The following is a 19,793-nucleotide window of genomic DNA, read 5'->3' on the forward strand; positions in this document are numbered from 1 at the left end:
AGTCCCAGGATTATTTCTTCCCCTTAGATCAGTGAGGCAAGATTCTGTATATGGTAAGAACAATAAAGAAACAAAGGTTGTAACTCCGTCTCAGCGTGGTTCTTTGCCAGTTTCCCTGACATCAAACTTGCTAGACTCAAGGTACTCTCACTGATGATGTCAGATGATGACACGTGCCATAAACTAGACTTAATGAACATCTAGTTTGCCATATTAGAGTGTACTGTAATGTGATAGATACAGTCTTCCACATACTAACCTTTATGCTCCCCTACATCATCTAATGCTCCTACCCCTCCTTTTAGGTTCCTTTAGACTCTTGCTTTTATATATACTTTCTGTTTTAATACATTTTTTTTTATCTCTCCTAGCTTTTCATTATTTTTTTAGACTGATTTTTATTTTACTGTACTCCACCCTCCTTACGCTGGTCTATGACTGTAATAAAGATTTGATTTGAGTATTTAAAATGCTGAATTGTTAATGTACTGCCAGCCTGTAAAACCGGATGAATAAGGCATAGACCCATAAAATATACATCAAGGAAAGATGAATAGAACATTGTAAAGCAGCAATTAACAACACTAAAGCATTACCCACACTTACATACATTATCAGCTATATATGGATCTTGATATCTGGAGAAATAAGATATAACAGTTTAAAGGATATTGTACTTTTTGTACCTAACAAATAGGATGATATAATGCATGGAGTAACTGTTAGGTAAAGGTAAAGGTTTCCCTTGACATTAAGTCCAGTCGTGTCCAACTCTAGGGGGCGGTGCTCATCTCTGTTTCAAAGCCAAAGAGTGGCATTTGTCCATAGACACTTCCATGGTCATGTGGCCGGCATGACTAAACGGAACTCCATTACCTGCCCACCGAAGCAGTACCTACTAATCTACTCACATTTGCATGTTTTCAAACTGCTAGGTTGGCAGGAGCTGGGACTAGCAACAGGAGCTCACCCCACCACGCGGATTTGAACTGCCAACCTTCTGATCGGCAGCTCAGCGGTTTAACCCGCAGCGCCACCACGTCCCACGGAGTAACTGTTATGCACCTTTTAATTATAGTTTTTTCTTTCATATTCTACTTATGTTATCCATATAAGATTTTCTACACAGTTAGGATTTTAAATTAAAGTTGGGCTTTTAATGCCAGAAAAAAAAAGTAACTTTTACTTGGAACTATATTGAATTTTAAAAGATAAGAAAAATTTAGCAAAACATCCACAAATTACTGACTGCTTTAGATACTCAAAATGTTTGTAACCAGGTTTATTTTTCTTGGGAGGAAGAGAAGACAGGAACAGCCAAATGGAAAAAACAGGATTAAAACAATTCCAGAGCTATACTATAACATTTCATAAGTTAAAAGTGTGTCTCTTTATAAAGTTGATAAATCTGATAGTACGGTCAAAATTATTATCCACTATTATTGAGTTTGGAAGATTCTCAGATAAGATGAGAATTTCCATATGAAAATGGAAAGGGGGAAAAAAAGAACTGGAAAATGCCTCAGATCTTTAAAAAACAGTTTTAGTCTTTGATAAAATTGCTAAATCAAAAAAGACCCTACATTTATTTCTATCTATCTATCTATCTATCTATCTATCTATCTATCTATCTATCTATCTATCATCTATTTTAGAAATTAATGGCATATCTTGATAAGAGATGGAGTGAGACAAAGCAAAGAGGCTTTTCCCTGAGCATTCGTTTTTTAATAAACAATCAAACAATTCAGTTCTTTATGCTGGAAAACACAATACAGGTTCAATTTCTAAATGACAGTTTCTTATTTAGCAATAAAAATCCATACAAAGCAATCTTTCACATGGCCATGGAACTGCCAAAATGCCAGGTGGAACATTAACCAGAGAGACTTGACATGGGTATTAAAATGTCTGTCTTTTGAAAAGCCTTCATTAAGTGTTCTTGGCTGCTTATGTAAACATGCAACAATAAACAAAGATTTATTTGGCAAATCAAGTGTCTTATTTAAAACAACACCATATGCTAAACAGTTTTGTGTATCTATATGGAACAAAGCTTCACCCTGGACAGCTCCCCCCCCTTTTTTTTTGCTCCAGAAAACAAAACAAAATAAAAGTGTCAATATAATTCAAGAACTATCAAACTATGCAATCTAAATTAGCAAAATAGCAACAACAAACACATGTAATATCTTTCAAAAAGAAATTGGGTGGAAATAGGCAAACCGACTCAAGGATGTTTGACCAAATGGTTGGAAAATCCTTTTATTTGCCCCTCTAGTGAAAAAAGAAATTTTGGCAATAACAATAATAATCCCTTTGAAGATCATTCAAGAGAAATCTGGTTGATGCGCAAAACTATTTTCAAATATGCTGGTGTGGAAGGTCTAGCACATTGGCTTATAATGATGCTAGTGATAGATAGGGATTGACTCATATATGATTCTGTTTGTCTCATATCCTATAATACATATAATCCTTGGAGAGGAGGGCAGATCATAAACTGTTTACATGAGACATATTTTTATACCCCTAAAATGTAGGTATTACATTTTACAAATATAGTTTATCGTCATGAAAAAAATGGTTCTTTGAAGTGTTGTCACAGTAACAGAAAGGCATTTGATCAGAACACTGGGATAAGCACAGAAGACACTGCTTTTCTGTTCATTTATTAGAGAGATTCAAATGCACTTTATAAAAAGCCTGTCCGTAAAACAGAAAGTCAACAGGTCTATTTTTTTTTAAAAAAATATTTCAGCACTAGAGCAAGCAATTTTGAAATGCAAAGCCTCACAGATATTAGCACTCCTATTGTATTATTTATTTATTTATTTTACTACATGGGAAAATGTTCCTTGTGCCACTGAAGGATAAGTCTATTTTGTTTAAAGATATCTACTTTCTTAAAAAAAAAAAAAAATCACTGCTCCAAAATTAAAAAGTGAAAGCAGAGAAGGGGAAAACAAGAAAGGAAAAGGCACAAATGATAATAAGAACTGCGGTTTGGAAGAAACTACCATTTCCCAGTGACCAATACTGAAATTACCCTAGGTTACCAGAATGAAAAAGTGTTAGGATCAGTATGTCATCATCCAGCAAGACAGTTAAGTAAAATGTATTTAACAGGTTGGTACTTAGTATTAAATTTGCTGGACTGGAGGGTCTGCATTTTTCATACTGCAAATCAATGCATTAGCTTACAAGATTTATTACACTACAGTCTGATATTTCAACAGTGAATGCATGGAGAAAATCACAGCCAGTAAATTGCCAGAAATCTAAAACTGTGGGCCAGCCTGTCAGTGCAGTGACAGAAGCTTGATCTTCTAAGGACCATGCTACTGGATTATGACTGAATCAATTTGTATTTTTACATTTATATTTATATTTGCATGTATTTATATTGTATTTATACTATGTTGTTTTAGTGACATGTTATTTTTATCATTTGTAAACCGCCCAGAGTCACTGTATATGAGATGGGAAGTGGAGAAATACAACAAACAAACAAACAAACAAATATAACAACAGAAGATAAGGAGTGAATATTTTACTGGTTCTAAACCTATACACTATGCATAAAATCAACAACAGGTCTAGAAAACAAGCTATACTTTCATTCTTAAAAGCCGCAGTGAATTTTATGAATCAGCATTTATCCATGGTTTCAAAAATTTGCCTCATTAAAAATAGCCTTCAAGGTAACTTGCATAGAGCAACTGCAGTGAAGAAGGTCTATTTGCTATCAGCAGCTAGGCCAGTAAAACAGGTTTGATCAGCGATTATTTAATGCAGTATTCTGCTGAAAATTCGTTTGTGTATGAGTCTCCCTGTTTTACTATTTTCATTCAGTTTGATGGGGATTTTTTTTAAAAAAAAAATTCTACAAAATACTCATGACCTATGAGCAGGTCTCATTAGTGCTTTTGGCTCCCTACCAAGGAATGAATAGAATAATATTCAACACAAACTAGAAAAACTGAAGACAACCTTACTGAGCACCATGGCTACAGCTGAGCCACTTACAGACCTTGTGTCTCCAATCGTTGGTACAAATGACTCCCCCTTAGTGGAGAATGGAATACCAGCCATCCACTAATTCATTTGGTCTCTGTGCCCCATGCAGGAGGCTGCAAATGCTGTGAGCTCTACTCCAACACCCCCAGAAGACAGACAATTGGACAGACAACCAGATTGCACCACTGAAGATTTAAACATAGCACCAGGAAATGAAAACCTGGCCCGGAAACTACAGAGATTGCAGACCAGCATTCACAGGACTCTATCTCAGTTTCACTAAAGGGCACCTGGACATCCAATATCTGCTGTTTCAGTGCTGCAGTGGGCAGCACAGGAGTCACAGGATATAATCCCCCAATTCCTTCCCAGTAAGTGTCTACAGCAATACTTTTGTCTGGCCAAACTGAATGACATTTAACCAATATTACCCCCCTGTCTCTCATTTCCTAGAACATTGCAGGGGACATCCAGGAGTAGAGGTCCATCATTTCTGGCATATATCTCCAGCCATGACGTAGTTTCCCCCACCCACCCAGCCACAGGAAATGTGGCACGTGGGTGAATTGTTAGTAGAGGGGTTTAAGACAAACACACTGGAAGCTGTGCCTGGTGCAGGTTGTGGGAGGCTTTGCAGGGGTTTAGGTATCTTGTCTACCTCACTGCAGGCTCAGATAACTAGTTTACAACCATTAGACCAGTATGCACTGGCAGTTCTGCTTCAATTCAATAGGAGTCAACGTCTTCTGATTAACGTGTACATCCCACCCCTGTGTATACGTTCACAGATAAGACAAGTATGGGATAAAATAGATACCTATGTAGAAGATCTCATGGTGGCATTCCCTGCAGCATATTTAATATTGGCTGTTGATTTCAAAGCAAGAATTGGAGCAAATGACAAATCACTTTTTGGCAAATGTCATCACCAACCTTTACCCACTATAATAACACCCCCTATTCGATGCTGCCAATCTAAGAACATATACAATGACTATAGAGGGATCTGCCTTGTTCGAACTTTCACAAAATTGAATTTGGTAATTCCAAATGGGTCTACTAGTGATGATTACCCAGCTGAGTATACCCACTGGGCTGGCACCAAGCCTTCCCTGTTAGACTATGCTGGGATCTCTCAGAGTTTAATCCCCTATCTATGTAAGTTTGTAATTATCAGTCAACCTGGAAGTGATCATTTCCCCCTTACTCTGTGCCTGAAAATCTCTGATAGATTGTTTCTACCTTCTTGCCATGTTGCAACACTTGCTGATGACCTTTGTCCCATTCATGCTAAATGGACATCTCAGCAAGCAGCTAGAGTTACTAACTCCATTAGTAGGGAACAAGCCAAGTCTCTTTATTCAGCAATAGTGGAGGGTAAGTCAGATGACATCATACTGGCTAATTTTAATAACTTGACCAAATTATTTCAATCATCGTTAACAGCCAACCAGCCTGTTAAAATTAGGCATGATCCAAGAATACCTCATGCCTGGTTTGACCATGAATGTCGTGAAGCTTGGAATTCTCTAAACTGCCATTTTAAGCTATACAAAGAGAATCCTGGTTTTTGTACAATTTCTGAGTTAATGATGTTGAAAAAATAGTACAAACAGTTAACCTGTCAAAAAAAAAAAAAAAGGAATGCCGGGAGGGTATCCTGGCAATGTTTAATAGCGGCTGCCAGTGCAAAAAACCCTGCTTTCTTTTGGAGGTTGGTAGCCCCTTCTTTTTCTAACAATATGTATAGAGTTTATGAAATAACTCCTTTTTCACTGGGCTTTTTCAGACCCACAGTCAGCTACGAAGGCCGCAAAATGATGGAGAAACATAAAGCAGAAAACAACAGCGCTAGTAATATTTCCCACCACCAATAAAGCCATTAAAAAAAAAAACCAGCAAAAGAAATATGAAAGCATCCTGGGAATGAGGTAAAAAATCTTTGGTCAAAAAATCAACAACAAAAGCAGTTTTAGAGCTTCACTCCTTTGGTATATGTGAGCAATGTCACAACACACATACCAAAGGCTTGAGTTTATATCACATCCACATGGTATTGCATTCAGAATTTTGACCCAGCTCCACAAACACCTCTGCCTGTATGAAAGCTAGAAGAATGGTTCCTTTGCCCTTTGTTGTCCTCCTCTCTTTTAATGAACACTGAAGTCCCCACTTCATAATATATCCATATAGATTGATATATAAATAAAATGGTGGGAAATGGAAGTGGCAGAATTTGGCACTTGGCAGAATTTGTTGGCTCATACTATTTTCTTTTGCTATCTCAAATAATTTCAGCAAAGGACAAATGCTTTGCGACAGTGATTTCCTTTTGGCTTTCTCTGTATTGCCAGTCCTCAAGTTACCACCATTCATTCAGCAACATTTGAAGTTACAACAGTGCTTAACGAATGGTGGTTATGACCAGTCCTCAGAGTTCCAGTCATCCCACTACCCCTGCGGTCATGTGATTATGATCTGGTCACTTGGCAACTGGCTTGCACTTACAACTGGTTGTAGTACCCTGCAACCGGCTTGCACTTACAACTGGTTGTAGTGCCCTGCAATCATGTGATCGCCATTTGCAAGCTTTCCTGCCAGCTTCCCCAGAAAGTCAGTAGGGAGCCAGCAGGGAAGATTGCAAGTTGCTGGGTAAGTCTCCCCCACCCTTCCCCAGCTTCTCTGCATTCACCCTGCACCAGCCACTTGCACTCCCCCATGCACCCTCCCTGACCCTTGATGCACCTCGTACCCTCCCATAACCCTCACATCTCCCAAGCCTTGCCATGCCTCCCTCGCATACTTGTGCACCCTCCCCAAACCTTGCTGTACTTCTCTCGCACTCTCACACACCCTGAGCCCTCCCACACCTGGTAGCAGCCACTTACCAGCCTTCTGGCCTCCTTGTGAACCACCTAGGACTTGCAATTTCCTGCCGTCTTCCCCACTGACTTGGTTATGGGAAGCCAGCAGGGAGTTGCCTCACCTAACAACCATGGGATTCAGTTAACAATGGGACTGCAGGGACTGCCATTGCAAAACAATGCAGTCACACTTTACAACTACATTGCTTAGCGATGGAAATTCCTGTCCCAATTTCTGTCATAAGTTGAGGACTACTTGGATAGGATCTTCAGTTGTGGCAGATTTTGGTGGTGCCACTGGTTCTCAGGAAGGAGGAAGCACATTCCAAGGAGGAGGACAAGATAAGAGGAGACAGAGTCCAGGAAGCAATGGTGGGAAAACGGAGAGTTTCAGAATAGCTCCGCCCTAGAGTCTCCCAGGTTATTTCCCCTTAAGTTAGGTAGAGTAGCTTTAGTCTGGCAAGATCCTATCTATATGGTGTGAGCAAATAAAGAACTGGAGTTTGAATGGACTGACTCTTCATCATTCTTGGGCTGGCCCTGACATCAGTTCACTTTATACAGTAGATGTTTTCCTGGAGAGAAGAAAGCTTTTTTGGTTTTGCTTTGGTTTGTTTTGGTTTTGATCTTGAATGTCAAGGGGCATGTTGTAATCATTTGCAAATTGGACGTAGTTCTTTCCTCCCACTACTAACACCCATTATCCTATCCAGCAAACTGTGTCAGATCAGCTACGAAAGGCAGTCAAGATTATAGTAGGCTAATAATTCATATGGCCTATGCACAGGAGGCGTCATGAGCACTGATGGTGAGCCCCTATCCAGGGGGGAAAACGCATGCGTAGTAGTGAGAATTTGAGCTGTCATTCAGAGACACAGAACAGACCCGCCTTGACTTTTGGGGTTTATCTGGATGGGTTTTCTCATGCTTCTTCAGTTTGGTAGGATTTTCTGTCTACTGTAGCAGTAATAAAACACTAGAGACCTATTCCTTGTCTCAGAGTGGTTCCTGCTTGTCAGGACAGGAATACATTACTGAGATTCTCTTCAGCACAAGGGAAGGGAATAGTCTTAACTGTGATGCATTTTACAAAAAGCATATTTATATGAAACTCCCAAATGTTTGTATGAATTAAGGTCAAATGTTACTTATCTTTTTTTTTTTTGCTTGCAAGGGACCTTATGAGATACAGTGAATAAAAAAGGAGCTGTGAATAATTCAAATTTAAAGTAGCTTACTTAAGGATCAGCAATGATATTAGCTAATTCAGTGTTACAGTGCACATTTTGTTTGTTTATTTACTTTTGTTTGTTTGTTTTATATAGGTCCTGTTCCTCCCAAAGAAGCCCATAGAGATGCACAACAGAATCAGTGCAGTGTTAATGTATAACAATCAAAAACAGTCCATTTTACAAACTATAACCCTGAAAAGCCAGCGTATAGGAGAATAGACTTACTTTCACTTATTATCTACATTGATGTGAGGCAGGGGGCAGAGAGAATTTCATAATCACAATGCTATCACCTAAAAAGGACTATGTCAACTCTCCCTAAGATAAGACATTCTCACAAGTAAAATGATCTGTAGGAATTATCTGTAAGGGTCAATTCATTACTTGGCATGTGCATCAGATTTAGCTGAAGCATGAATTCAAAGGTGAAGTGGGGTAATTCAGGACAGATGTTCAGATACCTGGGCTAGAGTTGATAGGTCAAAATTCACTCCATTTCAAGTCTGGGCCTTCCATAAAGCTCTAGTCTTTATCTTTTTGTCCATAGTGCTAACTAACCACAAGGTGCCATTTACAGACATATCAAAAAGACTTTTGCTGTTTATGTAAAGAATTTAACTGGGAAGAGAGGAGAAGTACTGAATTCAGGACATTTTCCAATCCGGTGGATGATTTGACCAAATTGGGTTTGATTATCTGGGTAATAATTTAGAATAGTTCAGAACATTTCTGGAGTTCTAGTTCTTACAGCAGATTAGATAGATTTCTTTCTTTTTTATGTTGTTAATGTTTGTATTAGATTTTATATAACTGTTAGTTGAAAATGTGTTATAAATGGAAACAACAAAGCAGCAGCTACCAGCCAGCAGCCAGATTGATGAAATAGGCAGGTACATGTGCCCCTGGGTATACATAAGAATACAGTATCAAGATATTTCACCAGCATGGTAGAAAAAAAGTGTAATATAAACTGAAACCAAGCAGACATTTGTTGCACTATGACCTACTATATTGTGCTCATTTTTGCTCCAGAAGAATTTTTAACATTTTCCTGAAAGACATTCTTCCTGTCCCTGCCAAGTTGCAAGGAAACATATCTTTAGAAATTGATAGTGGTTAAAAAAGTGGCTTGTAAGTCAGAATTGGGGGTGGGGGTTCCGTAAGTGGATTAATGCCTTCTATGAGTCTAAGCATCCATACTGAAATAAATAGCAGGGAAAATTGCACTTTAAATGCTTGCATTTAGCAGTGCTCACTTTTTATATAGAAGTGTGGTCATTTTAACAGTAAATGGCCTTTATCTTTTATCTGTTTTTCAGTCTCAGGGACTGACCTCAGGATTGACAGATGATTATCTTGTATTCAGCCAGAGATCAAAACAGCCACTGAGCATATCAACTCCACAGCTTCTTTTCTAGTATGAGAAATGGAAAGTCTGAACAGAACTATATCTGTGCACAGCCAAAACAATGGCCATCTCACAATCCACAGCATGTCAAAACACAATCCTAGACCATGCTATACTATCAAACATAGTGAGATTAATTTCTGAAAGAATATGCACACCACAATGCATTGTTATCTTTTGGACACAGTGTTACAACCACGTGCCTAAACTACACAGGCAGAGAGGGATAGGGATGAACACTCTCCAAATGTTAGAAAGCACCAATCTCAGATACACAGTCATGCTATGACTAATTAACAACATTTCAAGAAGCAAACAGTGTTTTTCCTGAATGCTTCAAGTTACAACAAGTTTTTAGTCCAGCCTTCTACGTAGACTTCCCAAAGTTAAAAATCCCTTGAAATCCCTTAAAATGATAGAGGAAATTCAAAGCAGCATGAATACAGAATGAAGTACATAGAGGGGGGGGGGGGGGAAGCACTGACACACCCAGAAATCATCAGACAATGATATTATGTGTCAAAGAAAGTAAATTATATGACATTTTAAATCTGGATACTGAATCAGATACAGCACAAAGCTGGTGGATTTCAAACATAGAATTATTACATTTTTTTTTTCTATTTCTTCCATTGAATAACTATGTTACTCATAGTATCACAGAGACACTGTACTGTGTTTTATTAAAACTACAGGTTTCCCTCACTTTATGCAAATTTGCTATTATGCGATTAATCAGTTTAATCCAAGAATTTGCTTTACTGCCAAAATATATATATATATCTTATTCCATTTTTGCCGGCATAGTCAATTTGAGCCAAAGGGAACCTCAGCCCTAGGATGAGCTTTCAGTCTGAGCAAATCGACTGTGCACAACCTAACAAAGAATGCTAATAAAATTTGTAGTGCCATGTGATTTTTTCTGCTATGATAACCATGTGATTAGAAATCCAACTGTAGAAAAGAAGGAGAAGATACTTCCACTCTGCCCAGAACAGAGACAAGGTAGAAAACATGCTTGAGTAATATGGTGCTTAAGATTAAGGCTCTAAAAGTATATTAGCACCATTATCAATGCATTTGGGTTAAAAAAAATTGACACCATATCCCACATTCCCCCCCCCCTCCACTGGTTCAGTGTATTGCTTTATGTGGATTCATTTTATGTAGGTCTTTTGGGAATGTAGCCATAGAATTCTGGGAGTTGAAGTCCACACATTTTGAAGTTGCCAAGGTTGAGAAACACTGGGATAGAGAATTCTAGAGTAACAGAAAAAATTCATTATTTTTTAATTAAGAAATGGCAAACAGATAAAGACTCTTAGAGTCAATGCTAATCTTACATATACAGTATTCCTATTACAGAGTATTTCTGAAAGAAGATACATGAGTATCCCATACAAATGCAAAATACAAGTTTATCCCACATTTCAACATCATTTTTACTCCATATAACTTTTCAAATATTTTTTTTTATTTCAAATCAACAGATAGAGAAACTGGACAGTCTTTGTTAAGATGGCATTATTGTTATATTCTTTAATCCTTGTAGTTGCAGTTATAAGAGAATATAAGAAGAATATTTCTTTCTATTTTTCATTCTATTCTCTTTTTCCTGTAAGTACACAGATTAAAGAATGCAGACTAAAGCCATCTCTTGTTAGCAAACTATTCTGCTAAAACTCCGTACTGTCTACTGGGTTCACTGGGATTTATTTCTTTGTAAATATGCCTATGAACTACTCAATTCAAAAAAGATAATAAAGGTGTCATCAAACTGAACTCAACTCCTGGTAAGTGCATCCATGCGGTTTTCTTGGCAGTATTCTTGAAGAAGTGGTTTGAAATTGCCTTCTTCTAAAATATTTTTATTTTTACTTTCCCATTAAAGCAGGAGGGAAAGTGCCCAAACTATAAGTAGGTAATTTGTAGCACAGCACTGCTCATCTTTCAATTGATGATAAAAAATATCAAGAGAAAATCAAGTATATTTATCATGAAATTTTGAAAAAGAAAATTAAAAGCACAATATTCAGTCACTGTATTGTTCTAATTGTAGAATTTCTGATTTTTTTCATCTATCTCTAAGACACTAGTCATTATTGAACACAATATAGAGATTTGCAGCTGGACAAACCTCCTCATCAAAAGCCTTACTCCCCTCCCCCTTGTTTTTTAGTGATTTTGAACTAGTTGCAGTAAGAGGGAATTTAAATATGCCATTTCCAGTGGAAATCTAGTAGAAGATATGATGCTTCCATGGCTTTGCATCCATCCATGGCAATCATTCTCAATCACTGGTCTCTTTATTAGTAGAGCAATAAACTTGGAGATTCAACAAGGAGGAGAGGAGCATGCAAAATTAAATCTCCAAGGGTGTGCTTCTCTGCCAATCTATCCTATGGCTAATCTATTCTGTGGCTACTGTGATATGGCCTAATTTTTAAAAAAGGCACTGCTAAGTTATCTGTTTATGAGGACAGAAAAAGATCCTTTACTTTGATGAGAAGAGAAGGTACCATTTAGACCATCAGGTCAACAACCTGCTTAGTGCTGGTATCTAAATTAAAACATCCCCAAAAGACTGCTATCTAGCCTTCACTTTAACATAAGGGAGTCCACAATCTACCTTGCTGCTTAGTTCCACTACTGCATTTTTTTTTCCAACAGTCAATCAGAATCTGCCTTCATGAAAATTAAATCCATTAATTGGTGTCCTATAATCTGAAATGATGAACAATATTATCATATCCCCTCTCAGCCTTCTTAGGGCTAAACGTCCCTAGCTCCTTGTGGAAGCCCACATGAATATCACAACTTACCAGCTTAGCTGTCTGATTCCAAGTGGATACAGAGTAGAATCAAAAATACAATTCATTACAAGTACAATTCTGACACTGCTGGCCTTTTACACAGTCTTACTCTTAGCTTGTAATACACAAGTGTGGAACAAGGGACCCAACTGTGAAGTGATGCAATTATCTCTTCTACAAAGCCTTACCTGTAATGTGAAATTGTTTTTAATTATTAAAAAAAAATCTGATATATTGTTATCAAGAATGCCTGAACAGCACAGTATCTGTGCAAGATTGAAACAATAATTCATGCCCCAGAGAATCACACTGAAAGCCCAGATCACATTTTCTGGAAACTATACCTCACTGAAGATAATGAGATTAATTTCTGATAAATATGCACACAACCTTTCTTTTGTATATTTGGGTCAAAGAGCATTAGAAACAGTCAGCTAACACACACGCACACGCACACCCAGAGAATAAAAATTCTCAAGATAGTCTGTAATACATCTTTAATTTATTTGGCATCCAGGACCGATTTTGAATTTTTATTTATGCCTTACTTTAGTATTTAGAGTTATTTTCAGCCTTGTGCTGAATATAATATAAAAATAAACTATATAAAGTACTCTTGGCTGGCTTTGTTATTTAAAATACAGTACTTATATTCATCAGGGACAGAAAAAGAAAAACTTGTCCTCTTTGATGGGCAATTGGCAGCTAGCTCTGCCTGGCAAGCTGTATCCTAACACTGGACACAGGAGTCAGTGTGTCATAGATAAACCATCTTTAAATTTTGCATTATTTACATCCATTCATTCAATCACATTATTAAGGATTAGTACCTTATTTAGATACCAAACTAGGTAACCACACTGAAATCCGTGAACTCTACTGTGTATATAGAAATTGTCTTCTATAAACATCTTTACCCTACCCATTTTGATAACAGAATGACTCGCCTATCAAACTACTGTAAGTAGATATGAACTATTCTTTCACCAATGGCTGAAATGTAGGTACCCCTAGGGTAAAGTATTTTCAATCATTCTGTGTGCCAGCAGCAATATACAACATTTTAAGTCAAGAAGTGAATACTGAAACTGTGAGGGAAGTCCAACAAAGTAATTACCAAAGCTGGAATTGGATCTAAGTTCCACTGGACCACAGGTGTTTAGGGCCTTCATTTTATGTCTCATTCAAAAGATAGATGAGTATCATTCCTAAAGACCAGACTGATGGAGATAAAAAAAGAGCTCTTCAGAAACACCAAATAAGAAAGAGAATTTCACTCATTCGCATGAAAACTCTTCTATGTATACTATACTCTGAGATATCCAAACCATTTAATAGATAATTCAGACTGAAAGGAATAATTGTTACATTCAAGTAGTAGTAAAGATTAAAGCTACATTGAGTTTCCTAGAATAAGACCACTGACCTCTATTGGATTAAATTCTAAATGGACATAAGGAGAACTATAGTATTAATGAGCTGGCTAGGCAAGGAATCAATGTGAATGATTTTCCTTATTGCATCAGAATTATATCAATTTAATATTTGAATTCCCTTACTTGTTGGGGAATCATTTGTTTCATTTTGCCTCCTAGGGACTTGAGCAGGCTTCATTTCTGTTCAAACCTCAGAGATGCAAATGAGGATTTACTATATTTATTTCCATATATAAGCTTTATCATCCCACTGACTTTTTATGTTGATGGTCAACCAACACCTGTTTCCACTATGTCTTATAGAACAGTTCTGGGGCATATAATTAATTTTGTAGCCTAGGTTCTTAAAGGCCATTTTGATTTCTAACTCAAAGTTTAAAGGAATGAAATGGTTCTGACTTGACTTGCATTCTGATTTGCTTTCTCCTACAAAGATATGATTATATATCCAAGTTTTGTGTGTTCTTTTCAAACATTTCATAATAACTGCTTGAACTGCTAGTTTCCTTTAATACAATGTATGTGTTTCTTTAAAACTACTGAACAATTGTAACTCTTTATATATTCATTAAAACATGCAGTGTATCAGCAAGGCATAATAGGTAAGAGTATCAAGTAAAATATTAAAATATTTCTACTTAAAGTCCAATATGCCTTCCTTGTTTTAAGATGTTTTTGTTTTACAAAAGTTCCAACCCAGGAATAATAATAATAATAATAATAATAATAATAAATCATTAAACAAGGAGTGGCAGAGCATTTTTTTTTTTTCAGAACTTGCTGCTCTAAAAAAAATTTGGAGGGAGGTTCATATTTGTTTTTATATTTATCCATGTATTAATTCAATAAAGAGTACGCTTTCCTGACCATTGATGGCTCAAATTGTAATAGCCTAAAATGAAAGAGCCAGTTTGGTCTAGTGATTAAGGCACCAGGCTAGAAACCAGGAGACTGAGAGCTCTAGTCCTGCCTTAGGCATGAAAGCTGGCTGGGTGACTTTGGGTCAGTCACTCCCTCTGAGTCCAACTCACCTCACAGGGTTGTTGTTGTTGGGAAAATAGGAGGAGAAAAGAGTACTAGGTATGTTCACTGCCTTATTTATAAAATAATAAAGCCAGAATTAAAAAAAACCTTTAAAAATTATAAACAGTTAAGAAGCAACAATATGAACTAAAAATATTACTAGTCCAATTCAAAAGCACCCAGGGGAAGGTCTTCACTTAGTCTTCAAGGTAAGAAGAGTATGGATCAGAATGGCACCTGAGTGTGGGAAGGAGCCCAGCTTTCATGTATGAGAGAGAGACAGAGAAGCAGTAAGAAAGAGGGAAAGGCTAACATTCTTTATTGCTGTGTTAAAACCCTAACTACACCATGTATCAAAATGTCAGCCCTGCTGCTTTCATTCAGACCAAATGTGGAAAAATTAATAGCATACTTTGCCTTCAGTGATGTTGTCACATAGTAAAAGCTAGTTAGCTATTAGATGCCTTGACATTTTCAGTTTTGTCACTTAATCTTTAATTGGCTAGAAATAGATCGATCTATTGAAGCCACAATAGAATGAAAGAATAAAGGGTGCAAAAATGGATGATGGGGATCTGTTTGCTGTTGAAAAATGGATGACAGGGAACCATTTTCTCCTCTTCTAAACCATGAGGGGAAGCCTTAAATACATTCATGGGTTCAGAACAGGAAGGTTTTGTTTTCTGTGTTCATAATCAAGGAGCAAAAATGTAGGTCCTGCCTGGCAAAAAATAGATCCTGCTATTTCTGTATAAAGTACTTGATGTGCCATTTTAGAGAAGATCATAAGAAACTTAATGTTCTATTTTTTTAAGCCACAAAATCGTCTCACAATCCCCTTACATTCAGTAAGCTTGCCTCAGCGCTATATTGAAGGCAGGCCTAAGTCAAACTCTAGTGTTCTATTAGTTCAAGTGTAAACTGCAAAGGCCACCATCTCTAGAAAATTCTCCTGAGAACATGGCATAACTGACTTATAAGTCCAATAACATTTTCACTTTATATCCCACTCATAACAATAGCATTCAAAAACCATTAAATTCCCACTGAGCCTAATTTCACCACTTCTGTGTGGCTTGCTGATAAATCCCCAATCTGTCATCCTACAAAATAAAGCCACTAGCCCTTGGGTGATCATTTTTAACTGCCACAAACTTATCTTACTCTTTTTCTGGAGAGTAAAACACCTTCAGGTAAGTAGAAGCAAAGCGAATAGATAGTCTACTGTTGCAAATAATGCATAAAGAATGGCCCTGAGCCAAGGACATTTTTAAAACACAAGATAGCAAATAGAAGTCACTGAAAACAGATGATTCTCCATACCTATTCATCTACTTCTAATGCCTTTGTATAAAGTAACAGATGATTGGGCCCTTTCTAGCCACCATTTGCAGTAGTGGGGAAAATTTTTATTCTCTCTGGATAATTTTACGAAAACTGGTCATTAAAAAAAGTCACTTTTTATAACTTAATATGAAGCTAACTAATTTATCTAAGATACCTAGTTACAACTGGGAGTGGCAATAAAAGACTGCACAATGTAAGCTTTTGTCCTTCAATCGAGTCAAAAGTACCTGTCTGAATAACCGAAACCAAGAAAGATACTGTAGATCTGTAAGTAAAAGTTCCCATTTGCCCCTTGAAGCATTCCAGAGAAGGGCTGCAGGGTAAAAACTGATACATTGATTAACAATTAATAATACATTGCATTACTATCAAATGGGAAGATGCTATAGAAGCACATGGGCCAAAAACCTCATCCACAATCAAACCACCTTGATTATGAAGCTCATTCCTAATTTTGCATCATATAACATCCATTCAATAATATAACTTTTGCTCAGTTGATTCCAATATGTCAGTGCAAACAAACCCCACTGTCATTAATCTAATAGCATCATACAAAGGCTAATAATGAGTAAGTTATTGAAATTCAGCTTCCTCAATTAATCTCTTTCAGAAAAAGAAACTGAACTGAATTGAACTGACCAAGCAATAATAGGAGGAGGAAGAGGAGGGAAGTGTCTCCTGTACCACCACCATTCAGGATTCACTATGATCATTTACATCTTAGGAAAGATCATTTCTTTCTGCATGGAAATAATGTAGCTGTTGCTATTATTTGCACAGCTGTTTCTGCATTGCTATATTCTTGTCATAGAGATCCCCAGAAATTTGCTAACCATTTTTAGATACATCTTCCTTTGAAACTCCCCTCACCTTTCACTTTCTGCAGTACAAAACTAGGAATGAATTCTCCACTCAGAACACTTCCAAACAATGGTATTAATCTTTCAGTAAAATGCCTCATATAACTGGTAGTTTACATGGCACTTTAGCCTTTAACTATTATGTAATGCATATGTTTCCTCCTGTTGTTTCTTTTAATGAGGGAAATATTTTGTTAACCTTTAAAATTCTCTATATTGCCATAATTGTTATTTACATCAAGAAACTCACAGCCACAGTTTTGCAATCCATCATATTCCACAACTCTCAGTCTGCTCCTATGCAGTATTTAATCATTTCTTAGTTAACCAGGGCAGAAAGAGTAGCTTTAATTAGCTTCCAGTATTCTGGTGTTTGTATGTAAACTATTTAGAACTTATCTTCCCTTTCCTTCCCTCCCTGTTGATTTAGAAACTTGCTACCACAATTGCAGTAATTCAGAAAGGTTTTCAAATGCAGCAATTATATTAATTTATAATTCATATTTCTAAAACTGTTCAGCTTCTCAAAGACTCTGGCAGGTGTGCAAACTGAAGACAAAAGAAATAGAACAACGTCAGGAAACAGAACGGGAATGGATGGTATTGCAATGGAAGTGGCATTGCTTAGTTGATGGGACCAGAGCGTGCTGACTCTGTCTGATCTTACAGGACAGGCAGAAACAATGGGAGAGAGACAGTCCCTCAAATAACTACACCCAGCACTATGTAGGGCTTTGTAGGTAACAACCACCACCTTGAATTGCATCTGGGAGCCTAGTGGTAACCAATGCAATTTGCAAAGCAGAGGTGTTATCTAGCCATACTGCATTGTGGACCAAAATCATTGCTGGACTCTCTCATGGTTTCTCTATTCAAGTGTGTTGCTATTTCACAATCACAATGGGTTGTTTTGTCCAAGGACCTTAATTTGTAGTTTTTATAGTTAGTTGGTGGACAGGAGTAACTGATTGGCTGACATATTTTTGCTGCAAACTCTAGATGTGCAAGATTATAGATTGGATTATTTGAATATGCCCCCTCACCCCACACACACACCAGTAGCTCTAACCTGAAAGCTTTAAAACATCCACTGGAAACAGTTGATCTACAAAGTCAATTAACTCCTTAGATCAAAGATTTATTTCTTCCTTTTTTAACATTCTGAAGGAGATTGAAGTAAGAGGGCAAATATGGTTTGAGATGCCTTAGGAAGTCTTTCTCTGGTATGATTCTTTTTTCTTTTTTTAACTGCTAAGAAATTATGGCTCAGTCTTATTCATATGTGGCTCTGGAAAATACAAGCCAGTTTTTGAATTGTTGTGGGTGCACCTGATTTTCTGTTTCAGTTTTGTTTAACTTTATCATCTATGTGTGACATCGAGGTGTTTTTAATAAGTATTTATTTGGTACATCAAGAATAATAGTATTAAAATACTAAATAATTGGGAGTGGATGCTGGTATCAAGCAGCCAGCTATGAATTATTAAATGCAGTTTGATTAAGGATGTTCTAATTATTGGTAGTGTATACATCTATTGAACAGATATTTAGGTTTTATTCTTTCATATGTTTTTCCAATGAGTTTGTTATCTAATTCTAATTAGAACCTCATTAGAAATATCTAACTTTTATTGAAGGCATACTTATTGCTCGATAATTATTGTACAACTGTTAGTCTTTGTTGTGCATTGTCATTCCAATTTACATACTAAACTCTGAACACTGGGTTTATGGAAAGGCAATGTACAAACAAATTTGATGATGAAGGTGAACTTCTTCTGTCTTTTCTTTTGCAGCATGTAGAAAAGTCCTTTTACTGTCCAGGATCTGACAAGCCATTTTTCCTTGTTGTCTTTGTACATAGCCCTATCAACCTGTGCAGTATACTATCCATTTGCATCTAATTTTGTTTTATGATCAGTGTATACAAGATACTTTCTGTCACATTGTATACATTTTCCTTCAACTTATTTGACAATTTATGCATTTAGCTGGTTAACACTGAATTTCCTTCAACCAGAACTGGGCAATAATGTGCATCTATCTATTCATATTTAATTTTACCAGCCTTCCCCAATTTTTGCACCATCCAGATATTTTGAAGCCATAATTCCCAGTATTCCTACCACCACTGGTATTCCTACCTCACATAGTCCTCCACCAGTTCTGCAGGTTAGGAAGCCTGGTCTGCCCCTACAGATTTACATCATACATGTGGGAAATCACTGCATTATATTAAGCCTAGGCAATCCATTTTCTTGATATAAATAGAGAAAAACTGAAATGTATATTAAATGAAACAGTATGAATGATATCTAATTGCATTTTGTAAGGCAGAGTAAATTCCTCAGAGGCAATTGGAGTATTACCTTTTTCACAATGACTTCCTGTGAATCCAGAAGGACAGGCACATGTATTGGGGGCAACACATGTCCCACCATATCTGCATCCCTCTTCACAAAATGCTGAAAAAGAAAAGATCATTTAATTGTTGCATTGTACAAGAAAGCAGAAACATAGGTTTGTTATACAGAAACAGAAGTACAATTTGTTAAAAGACAAACTGAGTTCAAATAGCTACAGTATAGGGAGAAAGACGGAAAACCACAAGGAAAATTAACAAAAGCAAAAAGTAAATGATTATTTGGCAAGGGTATTAAAGGGATAAAGCAAAACATTTTGGAGCTAAGCCTAGTCACAGTCATTATGAAGACACAGTTGCATGTTTTTAATAAACTACTGAAGATATGGAGAAAATTTTCAGGAGGAATAATAGTAGTAGTAGTA

At 36.8% G+C, this 19,793-nt stretch overlaps 1 protein-coding gene across 2 annotated transcripts in view; it reads right to left on the reverse strand.

Annotated features, from left to right (window-relative positions):
* The window catches only part of NELL1 (neural EGFL like 1), a 545,320-nt gene that overhangs the window by 73,640 nt on the left and 451,887 nt on the right, over positions 1-19,793 (reverse strand). For both annotated transcript variants that reach the window (XM_063289567.1, XM_063289568.1), the window contains exon 15: positions 19,376-19,471. In XM_063289567.1, coding sequence (XP_063145637.1) covers positions 19,376-19,471 — 96 coding nt within the window. The remainder of the gene's footprint in view (positions 1-19,375; positions 19,472-19,793) is intronic.

The sequence above is a fragment of the Candoia aspera genome, chromosome 1, assembly GCF_035149785.1.
Source record: "Candoia aspera isolate rCanAsp1 chromosome 1, rCanAsp1.hap2, whole genome shotgun sequence".
NCBI classification, from domain to species: Eukaryota; Metazoa; Chordata; class Lepidosauria; order Squamata; family Boidae; genus Candoia; species Candoia aspera.